The 27,131-nt window shown below is 50.0% G+C and overlaps 4 protein-coding genes across 10 annotated transcripts in view; 2 read left to right on the forward strand and 2 right to left on the reverse strand.

The window, feature by feature from the left end:
• Positions 1-13,911, forward strand: part of Has3 (hyaluronan synthase 3) — a 28,440-nt gene extending 14,529 nt beyond the window's left edge. For 2 of the 4 annotated variants that reach the window (XM_063247565.1, XM_063247566.1), the window contains 3 exons: positions 3,541-4,176; positions 6,861-6,962; positions 7,819-13,911. In XM_063247565.1, the coding sequence (XP_063103635.1) occupies positions 3,541-4,176; positions 6,861-6,962; positions 7,819-8,742 (1,662 nt within the window). In that variant the 3' untranslated portion in view covers positions 8,743-13,911. The other 2 variants (XM_003471993.5, XM_063247567.1) reach the window with 2 other exon arrangements.
• Positions 13,912-14,636: 725 nt separating this feature from the next.
• On the reverse strand, positions 14,637-17,085 carry Derpc (DERPC proline and glycine rich nuclear protein). Its single transcript, XM_063247568.1, has one exon. It carries the CDS (start codon positions 17,083-17,085, stop codon positions 15,451-15,453), a length of 1,635 nt encoding a protein of 544 aa, XP_063103638.1. The 3' UTR covers positions 14,637-15,450.
• Positions 17,082-26,633, reverse strand: Chtf8 (chromosome transmission fidelity factor 8). 3 transcript variants are annotated; one of them, XM_063247569.1, is made up of 5 exons: positions 26,529-26,595; positions 20,807-20,889; positions 18,069-18,126; positions 17,695-17,812; positions 17,082-17,309 (listed from the first exon to the last, which is right to left on the reverse strand). In XM_063247569.1, exons 3-5 carry the CDS (start codon positions 18,089-18,091, stop codon positions 17,082-17,084), a joined length of 369 nt encoding a protein of 122 aa, XP_063103639.1. In that variant the 5' UTR covers positions 18,092-18,126; positions 20,807-20,889; positions 26,529-26,595. The 3 variants fall into 3 exon arrangements, with proteins under 3 accessions (XP_063103639.1, XP_013010304.1, XP_003472040.1); XM_013154850.3 differs by lacking the exon at positions 20,807-20,889 and having other exon boundaries at positions 26,529-26,633; XM_003471992.5 differs by lacking the exons at positions 20,807-20,889; positions 26,529-26,595 and adding an exon at positions 26,152-26,211.
• Utp4 (UTP4 small subunit processome component) overlaps positions 26,602-27,131 on the forward strand; it is a 31,138-nt gene continuing 30,608 nt past the window's right edge. For both annotated transcript variants that reach the window (XM_003471991.5, XM_063247564.1), the window contains exon 1: positions 26,602-26,736. The gene's annotated coding sequence lies outside the window, so the exon portion shown is untranslated. The remainder of the gene's footprint in view (positions 26,737-27,131) is intronic.

Consider the following 27,131-nt stretch of genomic DNA (forward strand, 5'->3'; position numbering starts at 1 on the left):
TGGGTTTCCAGGCTTGGAAGGCGCGGCGTGGGGGTGGGGACAGTCGTGATTTCGGAGGTCCCCGAGGAGGATCACCTTGAAAGTTAACAACATGCGAGCTCTAGACTGGGCACAATAACCGCAGGCCCTGGGCAGCTGGCCTAGGCTCTGCTGGGCAGCGTGGAGCAGCTCGGCTTTGGGGCATACTGGGGGAACCCCATTCCTGAGAGGGCGCAAAAGCTGCTTGTACGGACCTGTGAAGCTGCTTCCCCGCGGAGCTCTGAGCCCGCGACACCCCGGGTCGTGGGCTCCTTGCGACTAAGCCGGGCACTGGGTGCTTCCCGGTGGAACCCTCCCACTCTTGCCAACTTTCCGGGCCCCGGGCCGGAGGAGGGCGCCTCTCCCGGCCGGTTGCGCTCGGTACTTAAGGCGGCTCCGCGGGGCCGGCGCTCCTCAGTCTGAGGCGGTGGCGCGGAGCCGGAGGAGGGGCATGGAGCCGCCGCGGGCCTGCTGAGCACCGGAGCGCGGGCAGCAGGCAGCACGGTGAGTGCAGGGACGGCCGGGGGCTGCGCCGGGGCCCTGCGCACCGGGTTCCCCGTCCGCGGGCGCAGGGAGGTGAGCTGGGGGCAGCGGCAGCCCGGGCTCCCCGGCGGCGGTTCCGGCACCCCCTCCTCGCCGACCCCTCCTCCCTTTCTTCCTCCATCCTCTCCTTCCTTCCTCCTCCCTTGGGGCTCCTGTTTTGTGAATGAATTAGGCGGGGGAGGGCGCGGGCTCTGGCTGGCTGCAGCACTTCTCCCCCATTCACGCCCACCAGGGTCTTCGCACCTGCGGGGACACCGAGGTCCCCGGCGCCCCGGTTCCTACGGGTTAGCCCGACCCTCGCTGCACGTGTCCTCCCAACTTGGCTCCTTCTCCTTCGCGGGCTTTGAGAGCAGACCGGAGGGCGCCCTGGCGCCGTGGAAGGAGCCCCTGCCGCACGCACAAGTTTCCATCCCGCCGCGTGTGGGTCCCGCAGCAGGGCGCACCTGTCAGCAGGAGAGACGCTGCCTACCAGGCAGCCCCTCAAAGTTTCGGGGTTGAATGGGGAAGCGTGCGCCCTTGGCTGGAGATTTTCCTCCGTTGGTCTTCCGCGAGGCCGGCCTTGGGGAGCGCCCCCAGCTCTTGCCCTTGAACCCCACTGCGCGCTGGGCAGCCGGCACGGGCTCCCGTGGACCCCTTCTGAGCGAAGGCTGTGAGGATGGGGCTGTGAGGATGGGGGGGAGGACACGGGATCACCTTGCTCCGCCCCCCTCTTCCGCAGGCTTTGGGTGTTTGGGCTGGGCACCTCAGCCAGAGCTCTCCCCAGCGGCTCATTACACGTGGGGTGTCGGCTGCGGGACCTTCTCGGGTCTTCTGTGGGAAGGAGGGTTACCGAGGCAGTGCCTCTAATTCCTGCGGGAGAGAGGGATCCCACCCCGGGGAGGAGGAGACTGGCGACACCAGGGATGCCGCCTTTGTCTGCAGACACACTTTTGCCAAGGTGACTGGGGCCTCGGGAAGATGCACGCACGCCCTGGTCCCACTGTGATTCCAGGGGGTTTTCATTCCTTCCCGGCTGGGTCGTGGGAAACCGGCACGTGGGTGTGGCGCGCACGCCACCTTCGCCAGGCGGTGAAGCTCAAGCAGGGCAGGAAGCCTAGCGAGTGCCTCTGTGGCCGCAGTGACCCGGTGGGCACCGTCTCCGGCACTGCACCGAGGCGGGGAGCCAGGACCCAGAAGGTTGATGGCGGACGGGCTAGCCCCGCGCACCTCCTGTCCCTTCCCGGGCGAGCACAGGCGGGCAGTGGAGCTGGCCGCGCCCCTTGGGCTTCTGAGCCCCGGAGGGGGACAGGGACCCTTTTGGGGCAGGGATGCGGGCCCTGGGCCGCAGTCGTTGGGGTGGGGGGGTGGGAGCCCTGCAGAGGAAGCGCGCCGCCAGATCCCTTAGCTGGTGGGGCCAGAGGCCGGGGACGTGCTTCCCGGAGAGGCCAGGCTGCCAACTGCCCTTTCCGATCTCAGCTGCCTAAACGCTGCTGGTGCCTAACTGGTGTCTAAATCGGGCTGATTTAGGCAGTGGCTGCATGGTTCTTATCCCTCCTGTGTGAGAGGTGTCCCCTGGCAGGGAACTGTGTGCGGCTCAGAGGCTGGTTGCAGTGAGAGCTGGAACAAGCTTGGAAGGAGAGGTTGGTCGTCTGGAGTCCCAGGGTGGAAACTGGGTTCTTCAGATGGGGCCGGTGGGAAGGAGAGATCCTCAGAGGCTTAGGTCAGAATGGAGGGCAGGAAGGAGGCTTTGTCAGCTCTGCACCCATTCTCTTCTTTACAGCCTTCTGGCCATCTGGAGGAAAGCTCCTCCAGGGCTGACATTCCCATTTTCAGGGAAATGATTTACCTGAGACCTGAGACCTGAGAAGGGAGAAGCCGTGGGAACCCCCACTGTAGTCACTGGAGACCAGGTTTTAGAGAACTTGGGCAAGGTCAGGCAGCCAAGAGGGAGCAGAGCTCGTCTCAGGCCAAGTTTCTGGTGCCAAGCCTGGGCTTTTCTCATTAAAGCACAGCTGTTTCCAACAGGGCAGACTGTAGGAGCCCCAACTTAACTGCAGATGGAAACTTGGCATGAATTCCAGGAGTGGCCGGGCCCAGGGATGAACCCAGAGGTTCCAGCGGCACTAGGACCGGGCGGACGGGCGCCCGAGGCAGCCACCTCTGTGCGGCTGCTGCAGTGGTGGCTGCTCGGAGGGCTGTCCACACCCCGGCTCTCATTCCCTCCTCCTCCCTCCTCTGTTTTCCCTCTGGCTTTCCCTTTCTTTCCTGCCTTTCACTAAATGAGGAAAAGGTGAGAAAGGCGAACACAGGGAAGTTTCTCATGCTGATTTTGCTGTGAGCAGGGGAAGCCATGTAGATCTTTGTTCCCCTGACACCTCTTTTTATGCTTCCTGTGGTTTCTGGTCTTTGCCTCCCTTGCTTTCTTCAAGGACTGTGTGCTATGCTTTAAGGGTAAATGGTCCCCTCCTAGAATCCAGTTCTTACGCACCTGGGGTTGTGCTCTTAGGTCACCAGTCACCCACCACCCTGACCCTCCTCTCCTGCACCCCCCCCCCCCCACCTGTCATCCCTGTTTGTACTGGGGTTGCCCCTGGCCTCAGGCTCACCCCAGTGAAGCTTCCCTGTTAAGAGCTTTGCTCGGACAAATCTCAGTCTGCCATCTACCAGGGCTGTCACCTAACCCTGGTCTTTGTTTTCTCTAACAATAACCTCACATGTGCCCATTTGTCCCTGCAAGATGCTGGGAGATTAGTACTGCAATTTACATTTTACAGAAGAAATAACTAAAGGCCAACACAGATAGCGGCAGAGCTGGGACATACCCAGCACTCTGGCTTCTGAGTCTCCAGATGGCCTTAGCGCTATGTTCATTAAGTGGTTATCACTTTTATTCCTGGGTCCCTTGCACTGTTGTGGGCCGGACTCCAAGAATACCGGATCTCAGCTGGGCGCGAACGCTGCCTCCTGCCTGACCCTGCGTCTCCTACCTTCTTCCACCAGATGCCGGTGCAGCTGACGACAGCCCTGCGTGTGGTGGGCACCAGCCTGTTTGCCCTGGCGGTACTGGGTGGTATCCTGGCAGCCTACGTGACCGGATACCAGTTCATCCACACAGAAAAGCACTACCTGTCCTTCGGCCTGTATGGGGCCATCCTGGGCCTGCACCTGCTCATTCAGAGCCTGTTCGCCTTCCTGGAGCACAGGCGCATGCGCCGGGCTGCGCGGCCGCTGAAGCTGCCTTGCTCCAGGCGGCGAGCTGTGGCGCTCTGCATCGCTGCCTACCAGGAGGACCCTGACTACTTGCGCAAATGCCTGCGCTCAGCTCAGCGCATCGCCTTCCCCGACCTCAAGGTGGTCATGGTGGTGGATGGCAATCGCCAGGAGGACGCCTACATGCTGGACATCTTCCATGAGGTGCTAGGCGGCACCGATCAAGCGGGCTTCTTTGTGTGGCGCAGCAACTTCCATGAGGCGGGTGAGGGTGAGACGGAGACCAGCCTGCAGGAGGGCATGGAGCGCGTGCGGGCGGTGGTGCGCACCAGCACCTTCTCGTGTGTCATGCAGAAGTGGGGAGGCAAGCGCGAGGTCATGTACACAGCCTTCAAAGCCTTGGGCGACTCTGTGGACTACATCCAGGTAAGGGTACAGGTCCCCAGAAGTGTACTGTCGTCTGCTAGTGGGCAGACTTTCTCCAGACTTCAGGTCTGATGTAGTTGAGTGTTGTGCACATCCCTCCTCTGCGCTGAAGCAGGCAAGAAGGCATGCTGGCTCTGAAGCGGTGCTGAGGTCAGACATACTCAGGCTGGAAACGTGGTTATGCAGGCATGTAGTTCTGTGACTCTGGGCAGACCTCTGAATTGGTTGTCCCTGTAGTAACAGCAGCAAACTGGTGTATAACATTTACTTCACACTAGGCACTTTCATGGGCACTTGTATTGATTACTTTTCATCCTCCTAATGCTCCAGGGGATGAGCACTATTATTAACTCTCCTCATGGGAGGTGAAACTGAAGCACGCAGAGTAAGTGGCCTAACATCACCCTGCTAGTAAGGTGCAGAGCCAGGTGAGCACCAGCAGCCCATCTCTGGTCTGTGCAGCGCCACTGTGGGAGAGAAGTCCCACCTAAAAAACTCCCGTGTTTAAGTTCTGGGCCTCAGTGTCCCACTGTTCTAGGGCCCGGTTCAGGTCTGAGGTGGGGGTGGGCGCTCAGGGATGAATCACCCTCCTGCTTCATCTTTCCACAGCACCAGCAAGGCCGGCACCCTGAGCAGACCTGCTCATCTGGTTAAGTGGTCATTGGCACCACCTGGAAATTTTGTTAGGTTGACAGAACTTTCTCAAATAATATAGCCTAGAGAGAACTGAGGTTAAAACTCACATGCCCAGTATCACGCAGAAATGAACAACCCAGGGTCCCAGGTTCTGGCCTGGAATTCTTCACAGCACCCAGATTGTGTCTAGCTCTGCCTTCTCTGCGCCTGTCCGAGGAGTTTGCCGTAGCCTCCTCAATGCTTGAAAGAAGGATGGCTATTTTGGTAGCCCGTGTGTGTGTCAATTCAGTCTGACAGCACGTTGAGTCCTCTGTTTAGATTTTCCATAGTGTACCTACCTAAAATTAGCTTTGTACTCTGGCTTTTTTGAAGGTGTGTCCTGGTATGAGAATTGATACCTTTTTCTTTTTCTGCTTCCAAGGCCCCAAGGACCTCCTAGCCGGGTAGGGAGGGATGTGAGCCTAGAAGGTTGTTTGAGTCTGCAGTTCACCTGGGGTTGTGAGAACTTTGGCAAACCTTCCTAGGCTTAAGAAAAAGCCTTGAACCCTGGCTTGTGTGTTCAAGCTACCATGACTGTCAGCTACCTTAGGATCCCCAGACCTGCTCTGCCACTTAACTCCTTTCCGCAGTTAACTCCTGTGTATTCTGGTGGATTGGCAAACACCCCACCACCGCCACACATGCCCACCCCAGCCAGGTCTTTGTCGTTAGGCCCTGGACCACTGCCCAAGGCAGCCCGCGCCACAGTGACTGCTTATTGGAGTTGAGCCTGTTTCCCACAGGCTGCTGAGGGCATGGTGTCTGTGCCTTTGTGAAGACGTCCTCGCCCCAGCCAGGACAGGGCTCTTTTTCCTCCCCCTGCTCAGTTAGAAAGACCTCAAAGGAGCAGAGGAGGCCGTGCAGTGTGGAGAACAGGTCAGGGTCCAGGCAGGGAGTAGTAGTGAGAGCTGCAACGCTGGGCTGCTAGGCCTGCAAGCCGAGACCAAGTATGGCTGGAGGACCCCTGGGCCCTTCCCTGGCTGGACCAGCATGGAAGGTTGTATCTGGTGGTGAGGCTGAAGAAGCACACAAAGGAACCCAGACTGGTGCCTGATGTTCGATTGGCCTCCTACTGTTGCTCACCTGTGGCCACCCTGTCTTCTAACACAGAGAAGGAAAACTGGGCAGGTTTGGGGTGTCAGAAGCAGCTTCCTTCCTGCAGGCTGATGGCTTCTTACTCAGCAACGTTTTTATTTTGGCCCTGGGGATTGAATCCAAGACCTTGCACCAGAGATTTTAGTGAAAGGATTGTATGCTTCTGTGGGGCAGGGTTTGGGCTCATTGAGAACAGCAACCACAGACAAGCCAGGTCCCCCGTCAACAGTTGTCTGGACGCTACTCTTTCAGTTACTTTTGAGAAAACAGAGGAGTCAGTCATAAGGCTAATGCTTTCAGAGCCTCCCAGGGGAAGGAGGACCCACAGGCAGGATCTGACCCAGGGTCTGAGGGGAGGCAGGCCTGGCCATCGGCCAGACGGTGCCCCAGGCGTAAAGATTCGGCCTGAGGGAGTCGGTGCTGAAATACAGTGTCGGGGCGGGGACCACGTTAGTGGTCTCATGGAAGGCTCCCCACGGCAGGGGCTGGAGGTTAACTGAAGTGGGGACACTGAACAAGCCTTACAGGAGCCGATTCCCAGCTTTCCGAGGAGTGCCTGCTGGTCCTTTTCTCATCCACTGTGCCTGCCAGGTGATTTCAGTGACGTGCTCCCCCTTCCTGCCCAAGGACCCCAGATAAAGATGTGAGCCGTTTCTGTGGAGCCTATCTCTGCAGGGTCAAAACCTGGCCTGCAGCCTCCTGGGTTTTCTGGCTTGCTGGCTGTCAAGCCTGGACACGGACTCTCCTTTTCCTTACTTGCCTTTGTTTTTCCTCTCTCCTTTTCTGGTCACCACTTCCAGTGGGAGAGACTCACAGGAGGAGGCTTACTTCCCCCTGGTGGTGGACAGCTGAGGGAGGGGAGGGGACTGTACAGACCTGAAGTCCACACAGGCTCATGGTGCGCTCCCCCGCAGGTGTGTGACTCTGACACTGTGCTGGACCCAGCCTGCACCATTGAGATGCTTCGAGTCCTGGAGGAGGATCCCCAAGTTGGGGGAGTCGGGGGAGATGTTCAAGTAAGAAGTAACCAGGGATCCCTGGGGTAGGGGTCTGGACTCTGTTTCCTAACCCAATAGGCTATGTCTGCTACTTGGGGGACATTTCCCTCTGACAGTCTGCACTGATACCAGAGGATTCACCTCACTTGCAATATAATTTATTTCCTGCTCTTTTTTGCAACGTGAGAGGAAAAAAAAATCACTGAATAGTAACATCCTATGAAGGGAGGGCTATAGAATTTTTAGGCCCAGATCTTTTTTTTTTTTTTTTTTTTAATTGGTACCAGGGATTGAACTCATGACCACATGCTTGCAAGGCAGGCGCTTATGCCACTGAGCTAAATCCCCAGCCCCAAGGCCGCAGATCTTAAAAGGTTGCTTCCTTCTTGGTTAGGCCCAAGTCAGGCCCTTGAGAAGCCTAGAGGACCTGGGCTGAAGAGCCCGGGGCAGTATATGCTGAGCACAAAGCGCTGGGTCTTCCTACAGAGGATATGTAGACAGTATAGCACATCTCCTAGAGCTTTACAACTACAAAAGCAGTGGGATGGACGGCTAGGGTGGCGGTTGGCTTCCTAGGCCTTCTCTCTGCCACCACCACTGCCTCTCTCCTGAGACTGAAGGCAGCTCTGACTGTTAGACCAGCTGAGTCTGGAAGGTGAGTGCAGCAGGGAGGCGGGGCGGGCTCTGGAGAGAGTGAGTGGGTATGGTCAGATTTTAGCCTGTTAGCCTCTATTGCTCAGCAGTGGTAGTGATGCCAGGGATTTTGGGCAATGGACCATAGAACCCAGGGTAGGGAAGCCTCCTGGTCTGTAGTATGTTTCCTTTGGGGCTCAGGTCCTCAGAAGAGGAGCCCAGCATTTCTGTTCCTTTGCAGATCCTCAACAAATATGACTCATGGATCTCCTTCCTGAGCAGTGTGCGGTACTGGATGGCCTTCAACGTCGAGAGGGCCTGCCAGTCCTACTTCGGCTGTGTGCAGTGTATTAGTGGGCCCCTGGGCATGTACCGCAACAGCCTCCTCCAGCAGTTCCTGGAGGACTGGTACCACCAGAAGTTTCTAGGCAGCAAGTGCAGCTTTGGGGATGACCGGCACCTTACCAACCGAGTCCTGAGCCTTGGCTACCGGACTAAGTATACAGCTCGCTCCAAGTGCCTGACAGAGACGCCCACCAAGTACCTCCGGTGGCTCAACCAGCAAACACGCTGGAGCAAGTCTTACTTCCGGGAGTGGCTGTACAACTCTCTCTGGTTCCATAAGCACCACCTCTGGATGACCTATGAATCGGTGGTCACAGGTTTCTTCCCATTCTTCCTGATTGCCACAGTCATACAGCTTTTCTACCGAGGTCGCATCTGGAACATTCTCCTCTTCCTGCTGACAGTGCAGCTGGTGGGCATTATCAAGGCCACCTATGCCTGCTTCCTTCGAGGCAATGCGGAGATGATCTTCATGTCCCTCTATTCCCTTCTCTATATGTCCAGCCTCCTGCCAGCCAAGATCTTTGCCATTGCTACCATCAACAAGTCTGGCTGGGGGACTTCAGGCCGGAAAACCATTGTGGTGAACTTCATTGGCCTCATCCCTGTGTCCATCTGGGTGGCAGTTCTTCTTGGGGGCCTGGCGTATACTGCTTATTGCCAGGACCTGTTCAGTGAGACTGAGCTAGCTTTCCTTGTTTCTGGGGCCATCCTCTATGGCTGCTATTGGGTGGCCCTCCTCATGCTGTATTTGGCCATCATTGCTCGGCGATGTGGGAAGAAGCCAGAGCAGTACAGCTTGGCTTTTGCTGAGGTGTGACACAGCCCCCAACTAGAGTGGGAAAAGTGCAATGGGTAAGGGAGGGAAGGGGGAACGAAAGAGAAAAGATAGGGTTGGGGGGAGGAGGGAGTACAGTGTTTTAGTTTAATGGTCCAAAGGGACAAATCTAAAATGCAAAGAATGATGACTGCAGTATGGCCTGGGCTGGGCAGTTCTGCTCAGAGGAGGTGACACCGATTTTCAGGCTCAGGGCAGGGGGTGTTTGTGTTTTCAGGCTGCTTGTCTGTTTGGCCTCTGGAAAGGATTCTGCCTCCTCTCCTGGGGTGCAGAGAGAACTCAGAAAGGTGCCAAACCAAGTGATAGTTCCATTTTGTGGCAATTTCTGATAAGCAAGCAGTGACTTCCTGTGGGAACAGTTTCCCCTAGCCCATGTGAACATAACCAGAGGTGGTAGAATTTCCACTGAGAGATCTGAGCCAAGAATGTCCCCTCCCTTACCAACAGATCATCAATGCAGTTAAGATTGTGCCTGAGATACGATGAGGTCCAGAGGCCTGATCTTTGGGTATCAGAAACAGGGTCCACGAATGGTGCTTTATGTGACCTAGCCACTCTACATCTCAGTGTCCTAGGGATGAGCCAGACTAGGAGTTAGCACTGAACTGCTTTTTTACTTTTTATTGTTTTTGTAGTAGTGGGGCTTAAACCCAGGGCCTTCACAATGAGCTACATCTGCCCTACCCCCACCCCATTTTTAAAATTTTGAGACAGAGTCTCTAATTATTGGGGCTGGGTTTGAATTTGTGATCCTCCTGCCTCAGCCTCTCAGAGTGCTGGAACTATTAAGGGTGTGGCACCATACCAGCTGACACTGAATTGCTTTTTTTTTTTCTGCCTTTTTTGAGACAGGGTCTTACTGTACATTTCAGGCTGTCCCCGAACTCACTATGTAGCCCAGGCAGGCCTCAAACTTGTAGCAAACCTCCTGCTTCAGTCTCCTGAGTGCTGGGATTATAGGCGTGTGCCATCATGCTTGGTTTAGAACCGCTTTTAAAAGTGCGTATTAAAGAGGAAGGTTTGCCAGGAAGAACAAAGAGATTGTGGTGGTGCTAAACACATGGAACCCTTGGAATGAAAGTGTTCCACTTGGAAACTGGTCAGACTTCTGGATGAATTCTAAACTTGTTTGTGGTGATCACTGCTGAGCAGATAAGATGTTTTAGCCAACTACCACAACGATCAAACCCCAAGATACGAAGCCAAGTCTTAAGTATTTTAACCTGTACACTACTGGATTCCTCTCAAATTCAGCTCTGACATTTTATCCTCCTTACTTCACTTTCTTCAAAGACTCATTGTTTGGGGTGAGAAAGTGGCAGTCACCTCTATCATTGCCCTGGCTACTATTGTTAAGGTGGTAACTGGGGAAGAGTTTAGGCTCTTTCAAGAAGCTGCAACAGGCAAGCCTGCCCTCTGCACATGTGAAAAGAATATTGGGAGCTTCTCTGTAGATTGACTGCCATCTTGGAATTGGACAGACTCGCTGGCAGCTGGTTAACATGTGTGACTTTCAGGCTACTATTACTGACAATCACCCCTAACTGAAAGCTTTTCAATGTTGCCAAAGTGAACCCTCAAATTGAAGCTGGCCATCTGTGAGACTACCCGTTCTCCTCAGTGGCTTCTCTAGGGAATTTTTTTTTTTTTTTTTTTTTTTTTTTTGTGGTCCTGGGATTAAACCAAGAGGTCCTGTGCCCCTGAGCTCCCCAGCCATTTTTATTTTTTGAGTCTTGCTTAGCTCCAGGCTGGCCTCACATTTTGTAATCCTTCTGCCTCAGTCTCCCACACAGCTGGGATCAGAGCTGTGTGCTACCACACCCAGCTTATCTAGAGAATTCATAAAGCCAGGATGTGGATAGTTGCTACTGAATTTGCTTGCTTCTGTCCAGAAACTAAACTAAGAGATATGACTTGTTCCTACCCTCTTAAGATTCTTGTTTTCTCATACCCCTTAGGGCTGTTTTAATTTCCCTCTGCTGCTTTGGGAATGGGGGAGAACAATTTTTTCTAGAGACTTGCAATACAGACTGCTCAGCTTCTGGGTTTGAAGCCTGGTGTTCTGTTAAGCCCTTGACTTAGGAACTGCTCACTTTCCAAATGTCCTTTTTCAGAGGGACCAACTAACCCCTCAAAATCAGCCCTAAGTTGGAGAGCAGCTGAGAAGGAAAACCTTAGTGTACCTGGTGCTTCCTACAAAGGAACCACATGTTCTTTGAACCACAGATGGACAAACCCGGACACTTTCCTCTCACTTCCATGAACTCGAGGTTTTTCCAGGCAGAGCCAGAAGCTGCCACATCACACAGACCTCAGCTTCTAGTAACACTGCTGGTTGACTGTCAGGCCCAACATACAATATTTGGGAAGCACGGGCATTTGCTAAAGGCAGCTGTTCCAGGTTCTTCTGTGTGTCTGCTGGCCAAGAGATAAACTGTTTCAAGCACTACAGTGGAGGAAGTCCAGTCAGCCAACTGCAGAGGTTAGACTTCACTAAGGGCTCACTTTTCTTCAGCATTGACTTGAAGGCTGATGAACTCCGAATGAGAAACTCCTGGCTCTCCTACCATCAGCTCTGCCTTGCACTGTGGTTATCAACGTTCCTCAAATCAAAAGATGGCAGGCACTGATAGTGAGTGCACAACATTTGACCTTGTCTGGTTTTTCTAAGTTATTTTGTATATTTCAGCAGCAAAACCAAACTGGGTCTTCAGCTTTATCCCTGTTTCTTGTAAGGGAAGAGCCTTTATACAATTGGACACATTTTGGTTTTTCTTCATTGAGAATTTTAACCCTTTTATATTTCTATAATCACTTGTAAACATATTTATTTTTACCTGACTTTTTAATAAGGAGGGAAGTTTAACATTAAAGTTGGGGAGGGGAGCAGAAGGGGGGCAGCTTTACTTGGCGATGGTGTCCACATTCACTTTTGCCACTTCTACCGAGCATCTGGTGTGGAATCTTCTGGGCCTTCTGCTCATCCAGGAGTAACAGCACCGTGCTCGGGGGCACGTCACTGGAGCTCATCCACTTCTGCAGCGTCTTCTTCATGTGCTGCTCCGTCTTCACCTTACCTGAGCCCTTCCTGGGAACTTGGGGGACAGCTTCCGGAAAGCCACCTTGGGTGTGAATTTCTGGCCCATCTGGTCAGGTATTCAGTCTGAAGTGGGCCTCAAGCAATCTTTCTCCTTGAAGTCCTAGGTGAAGTCATGGTACTCTTCCCACCTGCTGTGCTTGTCCTTGATGGCCATCACGTCCTTGATATAGTATATAGCTGAGGGCAGGGACTTGTTGGGGGCCTTCACCTGGATCCCCTCCAGCACTGGCCACTAGCAGCCCTTTGTTTTGACACAGGGGCAAGGCTGTGGAGGAGGCAAAAAGTCCTGCTTCTGCTTCTCATTCAGGCTGGCCATGTTCTAGCCGACATTCTCTTCCCTATCCATGTTGGAGTTGCCGCTGGCCGAGCACTCCTGTCTTGTTCAGAGCCCACAGCCTGCTCCCATTCTCCAATTGCTGGCTATCCCGCAGCTGGGGATTCCCCAAGATGTGGCAAACCTGAGCTGGCTGAACATAGTAACCTCCCCTTCAGCTCAGGATCTTCCTCCCAGTTCTGCTGGTGAGATTCAAGCATCTTCATAATTTCCACAACCTCGCTGCCCACAGCTGGCACCCATTCTCCAGCTGTTTCTGCATCTCGCCCTTGTCACATACAAGTATGTCCATGTTCTCCATGCAGCTGTGGTCCTACAGCAGAGGCTGTGCCATGAACTCTCCTCATCCTGCGCTGCCTCCCCGATTTGGGGCACACAGCTCCCGCCCCAATTTTGCATTCTGGAACCAAAGTCCCCATCCTGAATTGGTCCCCAGGCTGTAACAAGTCATTTGCGAACATTACCACGTCCTTCAGATTTTCTTCATCCTGCATGGTCCTTCGGAAGGTGACCATCCAGTGGGAGGCATGCAGGGGTGCAGCTGCAGCATGGCCCAGCTCTTCCTGCTCACGTTCCCACAGGCCACTGGCCATGCTGCCCTGATTCAAACTGGAGGAGGATGGCCACTCCCCTCTAGTGCCTCACCTTAGTTGGCCAGGACAGAATGAAGTGTTTGCTGTTACAAGTCCTTCATGCTTATTCTCTGCATAGGGCAGATAGACTGCTGATTCCACAGCTCCATGTTCTCTGCCCACTCCTATCCCCCAGGCTTGTGTTCACCAGCACATCCTCCTCCTCCTGCAGCACACTGAAGCCCTTGAGGGTGAGGACCAGACTCCCTGCTTGGAAGAAATCAATAGCATGCTCTACTGTGAGCTCCTGAGCACTGTTCAGGCCCCACGTCTGCCAAAACTCCCCCTCCATCAGTATACTGATGCCAAATTTTTGGTCTGGTCCTCCATGAACCTGGTCAAACCCTCCTCCTACAGTGCTGACTTCTTTCCACCCAGCATATAGTGTTGACAACTTTGGCATCAACTTCTCCCAGTGTTTTTATCTTCCCCGACTTTTGGTTCAGCAAGCGCTTTTCCTTGGCAGCTGCCCATTTCTCCTGTTGCTCCTCTCACTGTCAGACTACAGAGCTCATGACATCAGCTGCCATAGGCTCTGCCCTGGTGCCTGGCTCTTTCTCTGTGGTCTTGACCTCCAAGGGTTTCAAGCCCCAACTCTGTCTTGAGCTCACTGGCCTCCTAGATGCTGAATGTAGCGTCTCCTGAGCTTCTTTGGGAGTTGACAGCAGCCTCGTAACTGTCTTTCACTCTTCCTACTTTGCCCCCTGCCTAGAAGGCTCAGGTTGGCTGCCGTTATGCCATGGGTGCCTCTATGGGCCTTGGCTCCTTCCTGCACCACCTGCTCTTGTACAAGTCCTAGTGCTCCCGGTTCTGCTTATAGCCTTCAATGCTCCACTCGGGTGCTTGTTTTCCCTTCTGTGCGCTGCAACCCCTGGGCTGCCTATCTCTGCGGTGCTTTTGGAACAACCCCATGGTGCTACCTCTGCCCAGTACTGGTACCTCTCCCTACTATTTCCAGGATACATGGCAGCTGCTGTCCTATTGCCGCAAACCAAGCGTGGCTACTTCTAACAGGAGTCTTTTTTAACTTTTCAGGTCAAAATTTTTATACTGCACTTATTTGTCAAAATAAAAATTGTCACATACTGCTGGTGTGTTAGCTTTCTGTTGCTGTGGCAAAATACCTGACATAATTTCAAGCAAGAAAGAGCTGGCTCAAGGATATTGGATCCATTGTTTCTGGACATGTAGTGAGGTACCTCAAGGCTGGGAGCATGAAAAAAAAGCTGCTCACTTCACTAAGGCCTGGGAAGGAAGCAAGAGAAAGGGGCAGGGAACAACATATTCCCTTTAGAGGCACACTTCCTCCAAGCAGGCCCCAGGGCTTAAAGTTTTCACTACCCCCACGACAGTGTGTTAAGCTATATGTTTAATGAAGCTATGTGTCCATCCATTCAGTAGAGGCTGGAGCCCTGTTGATCTATCCAGCCACCTGACCTGAACAATGATGCGCTGGGGACCACAGCTTTAACATACAACCTGTGGGAGGATATTTCAGATCCAAACCAACAGAGCTAGCTCTGAGCTACTCCTGCTTTGTACTTAATAAAGCTGACTCTTTACGTCAATCTCAAGAAGGGTTGGAGATAGAAATGGTCTCAGGGCATAACTTTTATTGTATAGGTGGGACAAGGCCTAGTGAGATAACTGCCTGAGTGAGCAAGCTAAGGCTGAAAATCAAAGCCTGCTTCTTGAGTGCAAGCATTTTAGCTGGCAGGTCATGCAGAATTGTGGCCAAAATGAGACAATGAAAAGCAGAGAGTAAATGTCCCTTCCTGTGGAATAGGTAACAATACGAGTGACAACAGCAGCCCTCTTGTCCCATTTATTAAAGAAACAGTAAGAAAAGATACAGTGCAGGAAAAACACCAACCATCCTTCACATCAGACTGAACACAGCACAGTGATTCCTCCCCTTCTATCCCCACCCCCACCCTAGTTCCCATCCACATCAGTTTGAAGTTTGAGGTTCTTTGATTGGGAGTACCAGTGGAGAGGGCGTCAGATGAACAGAGGCGCCTTAAACACGGCCACCTTGAAGTCCAGGAGAAAGGAGCTGCAGGCCTAGTCAGTCAAGCAGAAATTTATTTGGTGGGTTGGTGAAGTGGCTGTCCACCTCCCTGTTCTGTGTTCAAGCCCTCAGGGAAAAGTCTGGCAGTAGGTGACCAAGTCCAAGCTGCACAGGTCACAGCTATTGAAGCATGGTCCATTCACTAATGCAACATCTCTAGAGCAGTGAGCTTGATTCTCCAGTAGGGAGCAGAGGGTTACACACAAACTGGGACCAGGCCAATGTATCCCTGAGGAAAAGTCCACAAGAACAATTCAAAAAATAAGAAACAAGGGACAGAAAGCTGTGGGACAAAAGCACAGCAGGCTTCTGGAAGGCCCCAGTTCTTTCCTCTTGAGGCCGGTTATCATTCCCAATTTCTCACAGTCCATGTCCCACAAATAACATTTCACCTTCGGTCAAGAAAAATGCAGAGGAAAAAGAGCTCTTTTGAACTTCACCCTCAGCTATGTTCTTCAGACAGTAGCTCTGTATCTACCTTTTACCTAAAGAGACGGTCCTGCTGAGAACCACAGTGCCTGGAAAACAAGTGGTCCTGGAGAGAAAGTGGTGTTTAAGGGGGTAACATTCCATTTGGGTACATTGCAGCCATTGGAGCCCCTGGTCTGGGGAAAGCAGCTGGGTTTGTGCCAGGAAGGCTCCCCACCCTAGGAAATGGGACAACACTCTTGGCTACAGGGCCATTCATCCTTGGAAAGGAAGCTGGGTTTAGACCCAGAGTCCCAGTTGGCCTTGCAAAAGGAGCTGGGTTGATACCCATTGGGCCTGCTGGAGAAGAGCCCAGATGCCCACCAGCTGACCTAGGGAAAGCAACTTGACCTGGACCAAAAGGACCAGTACATCTTGGGAAGGCAGCTGGACTTGGACCCTGCAGGCCAGTGGCCCTTGGGAAATTTGCTGGGTTGGGACCTAGTGGCCCAGAGGCTCGAGGGAAAATTGCTGGACTTGAGCCCTGGAGGCCAGCAGACCTTTGGAAGGCACCTGGGTTTGAAGCCAATGTGCCAGAAGACTGAGAGAAGGCAGCTGGGTTCAGTCCTCCTGAACTTGTCCCCCTGGGAAAGGGACTGGCATTTACACCCATGGGGCCACCTGGCCTTGAGAAATGCGCTGAATTTGGGCCTATGGGGCCAGGAGCCCTTGACATGGAAGATGGATTTGGCCCTGGAAGGCCAATTCCTCGAGAGCTAGGACCTGTGTTTGGCCCTATAGGGCCAGGTACTCTTGCCATGGATGATGGACTTGTGCCCATGTTTCCAGAAGCCTGTGAAAAAGAAGCAGAATTTGCTCCTAAAAGACCAGCTGCTCTTAGAATTGGGGCAAGATCTAGGCCTTGGGGCCCAGTCATCCTTAAGTTAAGGCCAGATCCTGTGCCCAACAGGCCACCTGCTCTGGTGTCCAGATTCGGGCCTGGACCCAGGCCTCCTGCTCTTGGGTTGGGCCCAAGACCTGGACCCATTCCACTTGCTCGTGGGTTGGACCCAAGGCCTGGGCCTGGAAACATACCTGATCTAGGGGCAGGGTTTGTACCTAAAAAGCTGGATCTCAGATTGGGATTTGGTCCAGGGCCCAGACCACCTGGCCTAGGATTGGGAGGACCATTCCCAGAAGACAACAAGACACCTGATCTCAAATTGGGTCCAGATCCAGGTCCCATGGGAGTACCACTTCTGAGGTCAGGACTTGCTCCCAGGAGACCACCTGCCCTTGGATTGGACATAGGGCCTGGGCCTGGGCCTGGACCTGGGCCCGGGAGACCTAACCTGGGGTTAGACATAGGACCTGGGCCTGGAAGAGCCCCTGCTCTAGGGTTTAGAGCTGGTCCTGGTCCTGGTCCCAACAGGCCACCTGGCCTTGGGAAAGAAGCTGTGCCTGTGCCAGTAGGATTTATCCCTCTTGGAAAAGAAGCCATGCTTGGGTCACGAGAACCAGCAGGGAAAGGTGCTGGATTTGAAGCCAATGAGCCTGATGAAGATGGAAAAGATGGGTTCCTTGGAAATGGGGCCAGATTTCCACCAAGAGAACCGGCTGCCATAAGGAAGGGATCAGAGTTCACGCCCAATGGGTGGCCTGTGTTCAGAACAGGACCTCCCTGTGGTCCCAGGGAACCGTCAAGCCGTCCTCGAGGTGGCAATGGTGCACGAGTCCAAGGAGTTGGCCGCTCTCTAGGGAAAATCCGGGGTTCTTTCATACTTTCTTGGGGACGTTGGTGATAATGGGCTTGGGGCGGGTTTTGAAAAGGATCTTGTCTTTGATGAGTGCTGTCACCAGGTACCGGGTGGTGCCAGTCTCGTGGCCAAGTTCATCACAGTCCTGTTCCTCAGGAGTGTGTTTGACAAGAACTGCAAAAGGTTTCTCCAGGTGGATGATTTTCCCATACAGGATATGATGCCCAACAATCAGCACAGGAATTCCCTTTGGCAGAAGAAGAAGATGCCTGAGGTTCAGGGAAAGACCACTCCACTGTAGGTGGCTTCTAAAGCTATTCCTGACCCCCAATCCCTGAACTGGTTCTACCACTGCTGAGCAGAACACTGGACAAGCCACCCTCTACCCTTTTTACTTTTTCTCGCTCCATGTAAGAAAATGTCCACTTTCAGGAATGTTACTTTTTTAGATTCCCCAAAGCTAAATTTCCCTGCTATTGCAGGGGTGGGGGAAGAACAAGCAGACAGCTCTGCAGATTAGCTACATCTTGAATAACAAACCTGAGGGCAGTCCTCACTCTGGGTCCTGGGAGCACCACCTTGGTGTAGCTTGTTTTCCTGAGGCATTAGGCAGGGAAAGAAAACCCCCTCACCTCAGTGGTGTAATGTAGGTCTCCCAGGAGGTTTCCAGCTAATCCAGTGCTGTAGCGAGCCTCGATCTCCCCCTGTAGCTCCATCAGCACCCATTCTGCCAGGCCTTCAGCCCCTGCACTGCAAGCAAAGGGCTGGCGGTTACAATATTTTTGAGGGGTGAAGGATGAATAGGGTCCTACACCACCATTCAAGGCCCAAAGGAACTCTGTTGAGCACAAATTCTTGGGAAATCGGGCAGTGCTAGGCACTGAACTAGAGATTGTAATGCAAAGATTTATGCAAGATGTACCTGAAGACCCTGATTCTTCCAGAAAAATGTGAAACTTGTATATACTCAAACTAAGTAAAAAAAAAAATCTCAAAATGTACTCACCTAGAAATAACAATTTGCACCATGAGCTTTTCTTCGTTAAAAAGCAACTGAAAATAAACTGTAGAGAAAAAAAAATCAGGATAGTAATGACAGTGAATAACAAAATCACAGCTAAATACCATTTATTGTGTGACAGACTTTTCTAAGTGCTTTTAAATACACATTACTTTATTTTCCTAACAACATCATAAAGTGTAAGCTTTCTTACTGATTGTGTACATCAGATAAGGTTGCTAAAGACTGCCAACAACTGGGCTAGGGATATGGCACAGTGGTGGAATGTTTGTTCACTGTGCTGCAGTCCCTGGAATTTTGACATCCAGATTGCAGGTGCAACACATACAATCACCAGTAGTCAACTACAGCATGGAACTGCTCAAAATCAGAGACAGACTATAAACCTGGTATGTAGTGCAGAGACCATTCCTTTTTTTTTTTTTTTTTTTTCCCCAGCACTGGGGATTGAACATAGAGTCTTGTGCATGCTAAATACTCAATAACTGAGTTATCCCACCAATCCTTGTGGCTGGTCTTGAACTTGTAACTTATCTGCCCCAGCCTTCTGAGCAGCTAGGAATAAAGGCATGTACCACCATGCCAGGCTCAAGATCATCCGGGACCATAAATGTTAATTTGCCTTTCTTAAGGTACTCTACTTTTTTTCCTGTGTATTTCTTTTTAAAAAGGAGCTGTTAGACTTTATTTTTCCCTTTGGTAATGACATAAACTTCATGTCTGTTGCCCAGTATATTCCTAGATTCAGAGGACAGCTTTTTTTTTTTTTTTTTTTTTTAATCGGTACCGGGGATTAAACTCACAACTACTTGCTGGTAAGGCAAGTGCTTATGCCGCTGAGCTAAATCCCCAGCCCCCAGAGGGCCTCTCTTTACGTCAAACTAAAGCCAACAGAACTGAAAGTCTCACGGCTCTAGTAAATGGTTAAGCTGCCTGCTGATGTTGACTCTCAACATACGTTTTGACCACCTTTTTGTTTTGTTTTGAGACTAGACCTATGTAGTTCAGGCTGGCCTTAAACTCATGGAGATCATCCTGCCTCAGCCTCCTGAGTGGTGGAATTACACTTGTGTGCCATCACAGCCAGCTACCACTTTTCATTTAGATATGAAAATATCCCAACACTTAAGAATATTTCATTTTATACAACAGCACCACCTTGTGGCAAGTGTGGGGGTATCCTACAAGAACCACTAACATGCGGTATTTTTGCTAGGGGACAATGGACTTCATTATGTGCCTTTCTTGGAAAGGACAGAATTCCTAGTTGGTTTAGAAGATGGTAGACCAGAATTATAGCTTCTGGCTAAGTCCTTCAAATATATATATGGAGTTTAGTGGAAAGTTAATAGGCATAATTGTGCTCAAGCTCAGCAAATACCTGATTAACATGGTAAACAAGTTTTTTTCCTGATATGTTAATCTTCATTTTGGCTCACTGGAGAAGGGTAGTATGGAGTCTGTAGCCTTATAGGACAGCTACTCCCATAGCACCAAACACACTGTGAACGTGAATTTAGTCAACTCACTCGGACTTCAACAAGAAGTAGCATCTAATGTTTTGAATTTGTAATATGGGCTGGATCCTGTGCATATATGATGATATCCCAGTTAACATGAAAAAGGATACACTAGTTTCTACTTTGCAGATGAGGCATACAAAGATTATTACCCAACTAATTCTGCCTTCCAAAGGAAAAAACCAAGTGCTGGTGTGAATGAACAGGAATCAAGGCATTGGGCAGGTACTGCACATCTGCAACTTCTATTCAGAACGGCAAAAGGGCACCAAGTAACATCCTTGAATAAGCCAGATCTACCACAGCAGCACAGGTTGTGGCTCTGAGACAGTAATACCAGGGGCAAAAGTTTTCATGTAGACAAAGCAGCCCCACTGATACCACCAGCAGAATCTAAAGTACTTTTAGCTATGAATCAAAAGACTCAACAATGTAAACAGATTGAGAAAGAGCTCCTGCAAATAACTTTTTGATGACATAAAGCAGTACATGTTATGGCAAAATAAGCAACAATGTATTCACATAGATGAACATCTTCAGGAAAGCTCAGGGTAGGGCAAGATGAAACCCACACCATGACAACCAAAATCAATTTTATGTTCTTTGGCCACAGATTTGAGATAGGTATGTGTGAACTGTTTAGGAAAAATGGATATGCAAATATTTTCAGTACAATCCATTTCCTCAACAGTCTCCTGTTAGAACAGAAATTCACAATGGCGTCCTAAATGAAAAAGGAAAACAGACACTTGGTTGCATGGGCAGATCAGCACTTGTATTCCAATCGCTGGGGCTTCAAATCCTGAGACCAGATTTTGCTATGTTGCCCAGGCTGGAGTCAAGCGATCCTCCTGCCTCAGCTCCCCAAGTTGCTGGGAATACATCAATGTCCTAAACACATCTAGTAGTACTGGCACACATCTAGCAACTGTTGAAGAATTCTGTGACCCACAGTCTTGCCAGTCTTGTACCTCACCACTGGAACACCGTTGCTGTACCCTAAAGAGACAGTAAAAACTTGTCTCTTGCTAGATTACTGGAATGCCCCACATGTACACACAAATGATGTACGAGCCCAACCAGTGTGAGTCTAGTTCAAGGGAACCTGTGAACTGATTTGGCAACATTTTTTGTCTTACATATATGTGATGGTATATTTACTGAATTATTAGGAAACATGGAGCCAGACGTGGTGGCGCACACCTGTAATTCCAGCACTTCAAAGACTGAGGCTGCAGGATTGCCTTGAGTTTACAGCAAAGGTCAGCCTGCACTAAAGATCCTGTCTAAAAAAGAAAAGGAAAGAAACAAACATGGGGCACAAATCATTTTAGTGAATTTAAATTCTTCTTTAAGTGCTTTAAAATATCATACATCTGGATTCTGTTATTCTTGGTTCTTTAGGATTTTTAGGCACCTGTCCTGACCAGAGTAGGTATCTCTGGTTGCTGAACTGAGCACACACTTAATGGAGGTGGCAGGGACCATGAATGTACGCTTCAGTTAGTGTGCAGCTGATTAAAAACGATGTAAGTGCATGAAGCTCAATCTGTCTCTACCTGGAGAGCAGAAAAAGTTTAGAAAAACAGGCAGAGAATATGTATAATACATATTGCACATCCCTAATCTGAAAAATCTGAAACTTTCTGAGCATCATGTCAATCAAAAAGTTTCAAGTGTCAGAGCATTTTGAGTTTTCAGATTACAAATGTTCAACTGTTAAAAGTCTGTGTGAACATCCCCAAATCTGACAAATTCCAAATCTTGAACACTTCTGGTCTAAGGATTTTGGATTAACTGCCACTTAACCGTAAATCAAATCCTGTTGGTAATAACAGTAACATTACAATGAAAATTCTCTATAGTACCAAAAGATTTCTGCATCTTCAGTCTCAACTCATCCTAACAATACTGACAACTAAAGGAATTTCTAATTATTTAGTGTAAGATTTAGTTTGTTTAGAAATTGTAACTACCAAGAATAAAGATTGGAAGGCAGTTTGAAGAATTAACTGTGTACCAAATCATAAAACTTTAGAGTTGGGCCAGGGGTTTAGCTCAGTGGCATAAGCGCTTGCTTTGCAAGCACGCAGTCATGAGTTCCATCCCTGGTACTAAAAACAATCAATCAAAAACTTTATGGAGTTATAAAAGAGCTTTCTAGTAAGCTTCTATAGAGGCCAGTTCAGTCCCAGATTTGCCTACAATCAACGTGTATGGTTACTAATAATTTCAGATTGACAAAGTAATTGTATAGCCAGGAAGAAATTTTTGTGATGTATTTTTCAAAATATTGTTGAACTTCATTATTTCAGAGTGGAACTAGTCTCACAGGCTATAACCAGTGTGCAGCCCTGAAGAAATGTTAAAATGGAGAGAAAACTAAACCTTTTTCCTTTGTAGTAAGTTATGCTCTCTACTCTCAATCTCCTAAAGGGGAGAAAAGTTTTGTACTTTATTTTTCCTAGGTTAAAAATACATCAATTCTATATTTTTAGATAATTTTGTCTCTGTAAAGAAAACAAACAAAAATCTCATTTCAGTTTTGCTCAATTTTATTTAAAAAAGCCCCCTTTGTCTTCAAATTTTCTAAAAATGTTACTTATCCAAGCCTGTCTCACATCAGTCCCATACCTTATACTAGTGTGGAGGCTGAAAGTGGTCAAAACTTGCTTTTCAGGACAGTGGTAAATGACTAGGCCTCTGAATAAACATGGCAACAAAACCAGGATTTGGAGAACCAATCTAGACCAACAACAGGAATCCTAACCAAAACTCAAAAACTTTGGCCAGAATTAAACCAACCCCAGCTATACCCTGTCTTCTGACTTCTATCTTTAGAAATTCTTAAAATTTTTTGAGATAGTCCTGATATTTAGCTCAAGCTGGCCTTGAAATTATGTAGCCCAGGATGGCCTCTCACAGTGATCCTCCTGCGTCAGCCTCCCAAGTGCTGGGATTACAGATGCACACTGGCTTGAACTATTAAATTCTTATGAAGAACCTGACAAATCTAAGTACCACCCTAAGTGACTTCTTGAACTATCTATGCCTACCATCTAGGAAAAAGCCCCAATCCCAGAACTAATTTGTACTGAACTTACTGGATTCTGTCACTTTATCCCGAACCACCCTATGAGGTGTGTTCCCACTTTCTTTCACAGATGAGGAAACAGGCTGAGAAGCTAAAGGTTAAGCTACTGATCAAGCCAGTAAGTGATGGAGCTAGGATGTGGAATCTAATAGCTCTGCATTCCCATCTCTTAGTCCTGCCTGAACCAGCCCCTTCTCTTAGGATGCTTTACAAATGTTATCACTCTCACATCTCTTAAAAAATAGCAGGTAAGTAATCTTGTAACTTGCAACCCAAGTAACTAATACATCCAAAAGTAAGCAATTAAACAATAAGCTTGCTTTCCCCCTTATACATATTTAGGGTTTTTTTTTTTTTTTGAAAATGTATCAACTCAATGCCACCTCTGGATTCAAAACTTGATCCTAAATCTCTGCTCCATAGTATTAACGCCAGGGGAGGGATTTAGCTCAGTGGCATGACACCTGCCTGGCAAGCACAAGGTCCCGAGGATGACTCCAGGTACCAAAAAAATAAAAAATAAGTCAAAAGAACAAGAGAATATTCTTTGTCATAGGTTCACTCTAATCTGCGACAAAAAATTATTTTATCCTCTGCTCTATGAATTAAATTTCTTAGAAGATTACTTTTAAAGGGAACAGCCTGAGCAATAATCCTCATAATGGTAACTGTTCCCAAAATAAAATGTGGCAGAAGGGTGAAAAATTATCTAATTAAGTATACAGCCATACCCAACAAAAAACAAAGGGCTTTGACTCATTGATTTAACCTAACTACAAATAACTTAAGTTTTTCTAGAGCTAAATGGTGTTTTATAAATTTTGTTTCTGAGACAAGGTAGCAAACCTAGCACAAAATGGCCTTGAACTAACAATGTAGCCCACACTGGCCTCAAACTTGTGGCAATCCCGAGCATACTTGTTTTCAGTGTCTCATATACTTCCATTAGAACATTTCCAAGCAGTCTGTATATTCTTTTGGTGCTGGGGATGGAATGAACTACAGGCCTTGTACATGCTAGGCATGTGTTCTTCAAGTACTTTTTTGGAAGGAATTTTCCAACCTTTGATTTAAAAAAATTCATGACACAAAAAAATGGGGTGTAGCAGGGCATGGTGGCACATGCCTAAAATTCCAGCACTCAGGAGGCTGAGACAAGAGGATTGCCACAGAGTTCAAGGCCAGTTTGAGCTACAGTGAATTCAAAGCTAGCCTGAACTACATAGCAAGATACTGTCTCAAAAAAAAAAAAAAAAAAAAAAAAAGGCTTAACTGAAAGCTGGCCATGTACACAATCCCAGGAGGATCAGTGAGTTTTAGGCAGGCCTAGGTTACCCAGGAAGTCCAAAAGCAAACATGAACACTATGTAAGAGACCCCGTTTCAAAAAAAAAAAAAAAAAAAAACAAAAAACAAAACCAAAACCTAAACCCAAACCCCAACCCCAAGTGAAATCATGACCATTTTAAAGTACAGATCATGATGTTCTAAAGTAAATAAATACAAGCTGGATGTGGTGACACACTGCTGCAATCCTAACAGTCAGAATAACCATGAGGCTGAGGCCAGCCTGGGCTACATGAGATCCTGTCTCAAAAAGTTAAATACAGGACACAATATATCTGCTAATTGCCAGGTCAATAGTATTTATTTGGCTTTTGTTTGGATCTAGGGTCTGTATTTTGTTTAGTGATATGAGACACTAGTCAGGCCTAGAATATCACCCATGTGTGACAGTTTATCTATCAATAAATGGGACATAAAACACCTACCTCAACAGCAACAGGTTGTTCTGTTGAACAGGTTGAATGAGGTAATGAACACAGAGCTTTCAGCACAGTGTCTAACACAAGGTAAGCCATGAATCAACCGGCTCATTACCAGGAAGAACTTGGCATTTTCTTCATATATAGTTAATGTCACTTAACATTAAACTACAATAAGCCATTTGAATGTTTATAAGGGATTCAGAAATTCTATTAAAGCAGATCTACAGAGTAAAATTAAATTTACAAAATTTAAACCAGGCACGGTGGCACATGCCTGTAATTCCAGCAGTCCCATAACCCCAGCAGTTGGGAGGCCAAGGCAGGAGGATGCTGCAAATTTGAGGCCAACCTGGGCTACACAGCAAGACCCAGTCTCAACACCCCCCCTCCCCCCCAAAAAAAGTTAACACAATTGAAGAACAATTCAAATGCTGCAGTGAAGGTTCAACAAACTGCTTCAGGTATTAAACTCTGGAAGATCATTTCTTTGAATATGATGACTTCTCTATGTGCCTTTCCATTAAATGAACTGAAAGTTTTATACACAAATGAACGCACATTACTTTTATTAGTAGTGTTACTGTGGTTTTGTGACTCACTGGTAAGGCCTTAGTTTCGAAGAGGATCTTCTCCGACAGGCTTATGTTACTAAGTCTAAAATCGTTTTTAAATGACACTTGTTCCTCTCCAAAAAGGGGCCATTGAGGGTAGGTGGAACTGAATGCTTCCAAACTTTTCATTACTGAAGAGTGTGTTCAAAAACATGTGTAGATGCTATGCATACACGTGGTACTTTCCCATCACATTTCAGGATTCCCAGATTGGAGGGAATCAATTACTGGTATTTGTAGACAATAGGTGGAAAAGATGGCTTCAGTCGATTTGAGTTACTCCGGTTTTTTCCATCTTCTTCTACTCTGCAGCCCCATCTCAGCCCTTCCTCCTCTTCCTAACATGGTACCCTATTTCTCCCCAGACCCTTTCCCTAGCCTTGTTCAAGGTCTCCCCTCTGTGCTGTCTTCTCTTCCCATTTGCCCCCACCTTCTCCACCCCGGACTCGAGCCCACCCTTCCCTTTACGGAGATGTAAAAAACACTTCCTTATTTCTAGTCTCGCCCACTTTCTGGAACTCAATCCATTCACTTCCCCCCTTTTCTCCAATCCTCTCCCAACTGCCCTTACACTTTTGCTAGAATCATTTACCAATGCTTGGCCCCGTAACCTACCTCCCAAGAAAACTAGTCCCTTCCCTCCCATTCTTTAACCTGCCTTCCACCACGCTCCCCACCGAAGGGATGTTCCTCTCCCTCCACCCAGAGTCCTCTTTTAACGGCCCCTTCTCTACCATCCTCAGGATCCAAATTGTCCCCGGTCCCCAAGTACTTCGCTCCTCTACAACCCCACCCCACTAATCTCTCGGCTTCACTCCACCCACAAAGAAGCTGGGATCACCAGCCACCTTCCACATCATCTCTCCCAGCAACAGTATGCTCTCCACCCCCCGCGATTTAAAAGAAAATGTCCCCTAGAACAAACCTCGCAGTCCTGTCATCCTCCACCCCCACCCCACGAGGTTCTCTTTCTGCTATTCTCACTACTTTCTGGGTGCCAGTACTGCTCCACTCCCACAAGCCTCGCAGGCTGGGCTCCCTCCCAACCCCGGGAAGAACCCCTTCCCGCACATACCTTGAGGTTCCGGCCCGCGCCGCCCCCTTCTCCGTCCTCTGCTCGCGCTCAGGCACCCTCTCCCTCTCAGCTCGCTCGCCCCCTGCCTTCCTCGCCTCCCGCGCCCACACCGCTCCCTTCCCCCACGTTCCTCGGCCCTTCCAACGGGAAGGCCCCGTGGGCTCACCCCCACCCCCGCGCGGCCCTCCCCACTTCCCACCCCCTGCCCGGCCGCCCCTCCCCCGCCCCGCCGCTCCCCGCCCCTCGGCTCGCCATTCTTCTCCCCGAGTCGCGCGCCCCGCCCGGCCCCAGCTCTCTAGCTTCCCGCTCTCTCGCCCCCATCCCCGACTCAGGCCTCGCTCCCCGCAGCCTCCCGTGCCCCCCACCCGCTGCCTGACCTGCAAATGGCGGCCGCCGAGCGCGGCGCCGCGCGGCCAACGGGCGACAACCGAACCTCCCGCCGCCGTCGCCGCCGCCGCGAGCACTGCCTGCGCACTTCCGGGCCCGTGCCACGAGCACTTCCGGGGCAGAGCTGAAGAGCGCGCGCGCACGTGGGGCCGGGGCGGAGAGGAGGCGAGCTCCGGGCAGGCGGGCAGAGATCCGCAGGTGAGTTGGGGAAGGGGCGTGGGTAGCACAGGCTCGAGCTGAGTGTGTGTGGATGCCGCCAGCTCGGGGTCGGCGCTCCGCGGAGCTTGCCGATTCCCTTGTCCGGAGGATCCCCTGTGGATGCTGCTTCGTATACTTTGGAAAAGGGAAGGGTGGCAAAGACCTCGCGTGAGATCTTCATAAGCTCGCCTGACCGGACCGAATGCGCCTATCCTGACCGAGGATTCCTGACATTGAAGGGAGACGAGGGAGGGGTGATCCAGAACTCATACGTACCCTCGGTCGGTCTATAAATCCCGGTGGATGCTAGACCAGGCAGCCAGAGACCTGTCACTTCCTATTCTTGAGCTCTGCTCAATCAGCCCCACGTCACTACCAGTGATTTGCAAACTTAG

Source organism: Cavia porcellus, unplaced genomic scaffold (assembly GCF_034190915.1).
Source record: "Cavia porcellus strain 051 isolate PalLab524CR breed Dunkin Hartley unplaced genomic scaffold, mCavPor4.1 scaffold_4, whole genome shotgun sequence".
In the NCBI taxonomy this organism is placed as follows: Eukaryota; Metazoa; Chordata; class Mammalia; order Rodentia; family Caviidae; genus Cavia; species Cavia porcellus.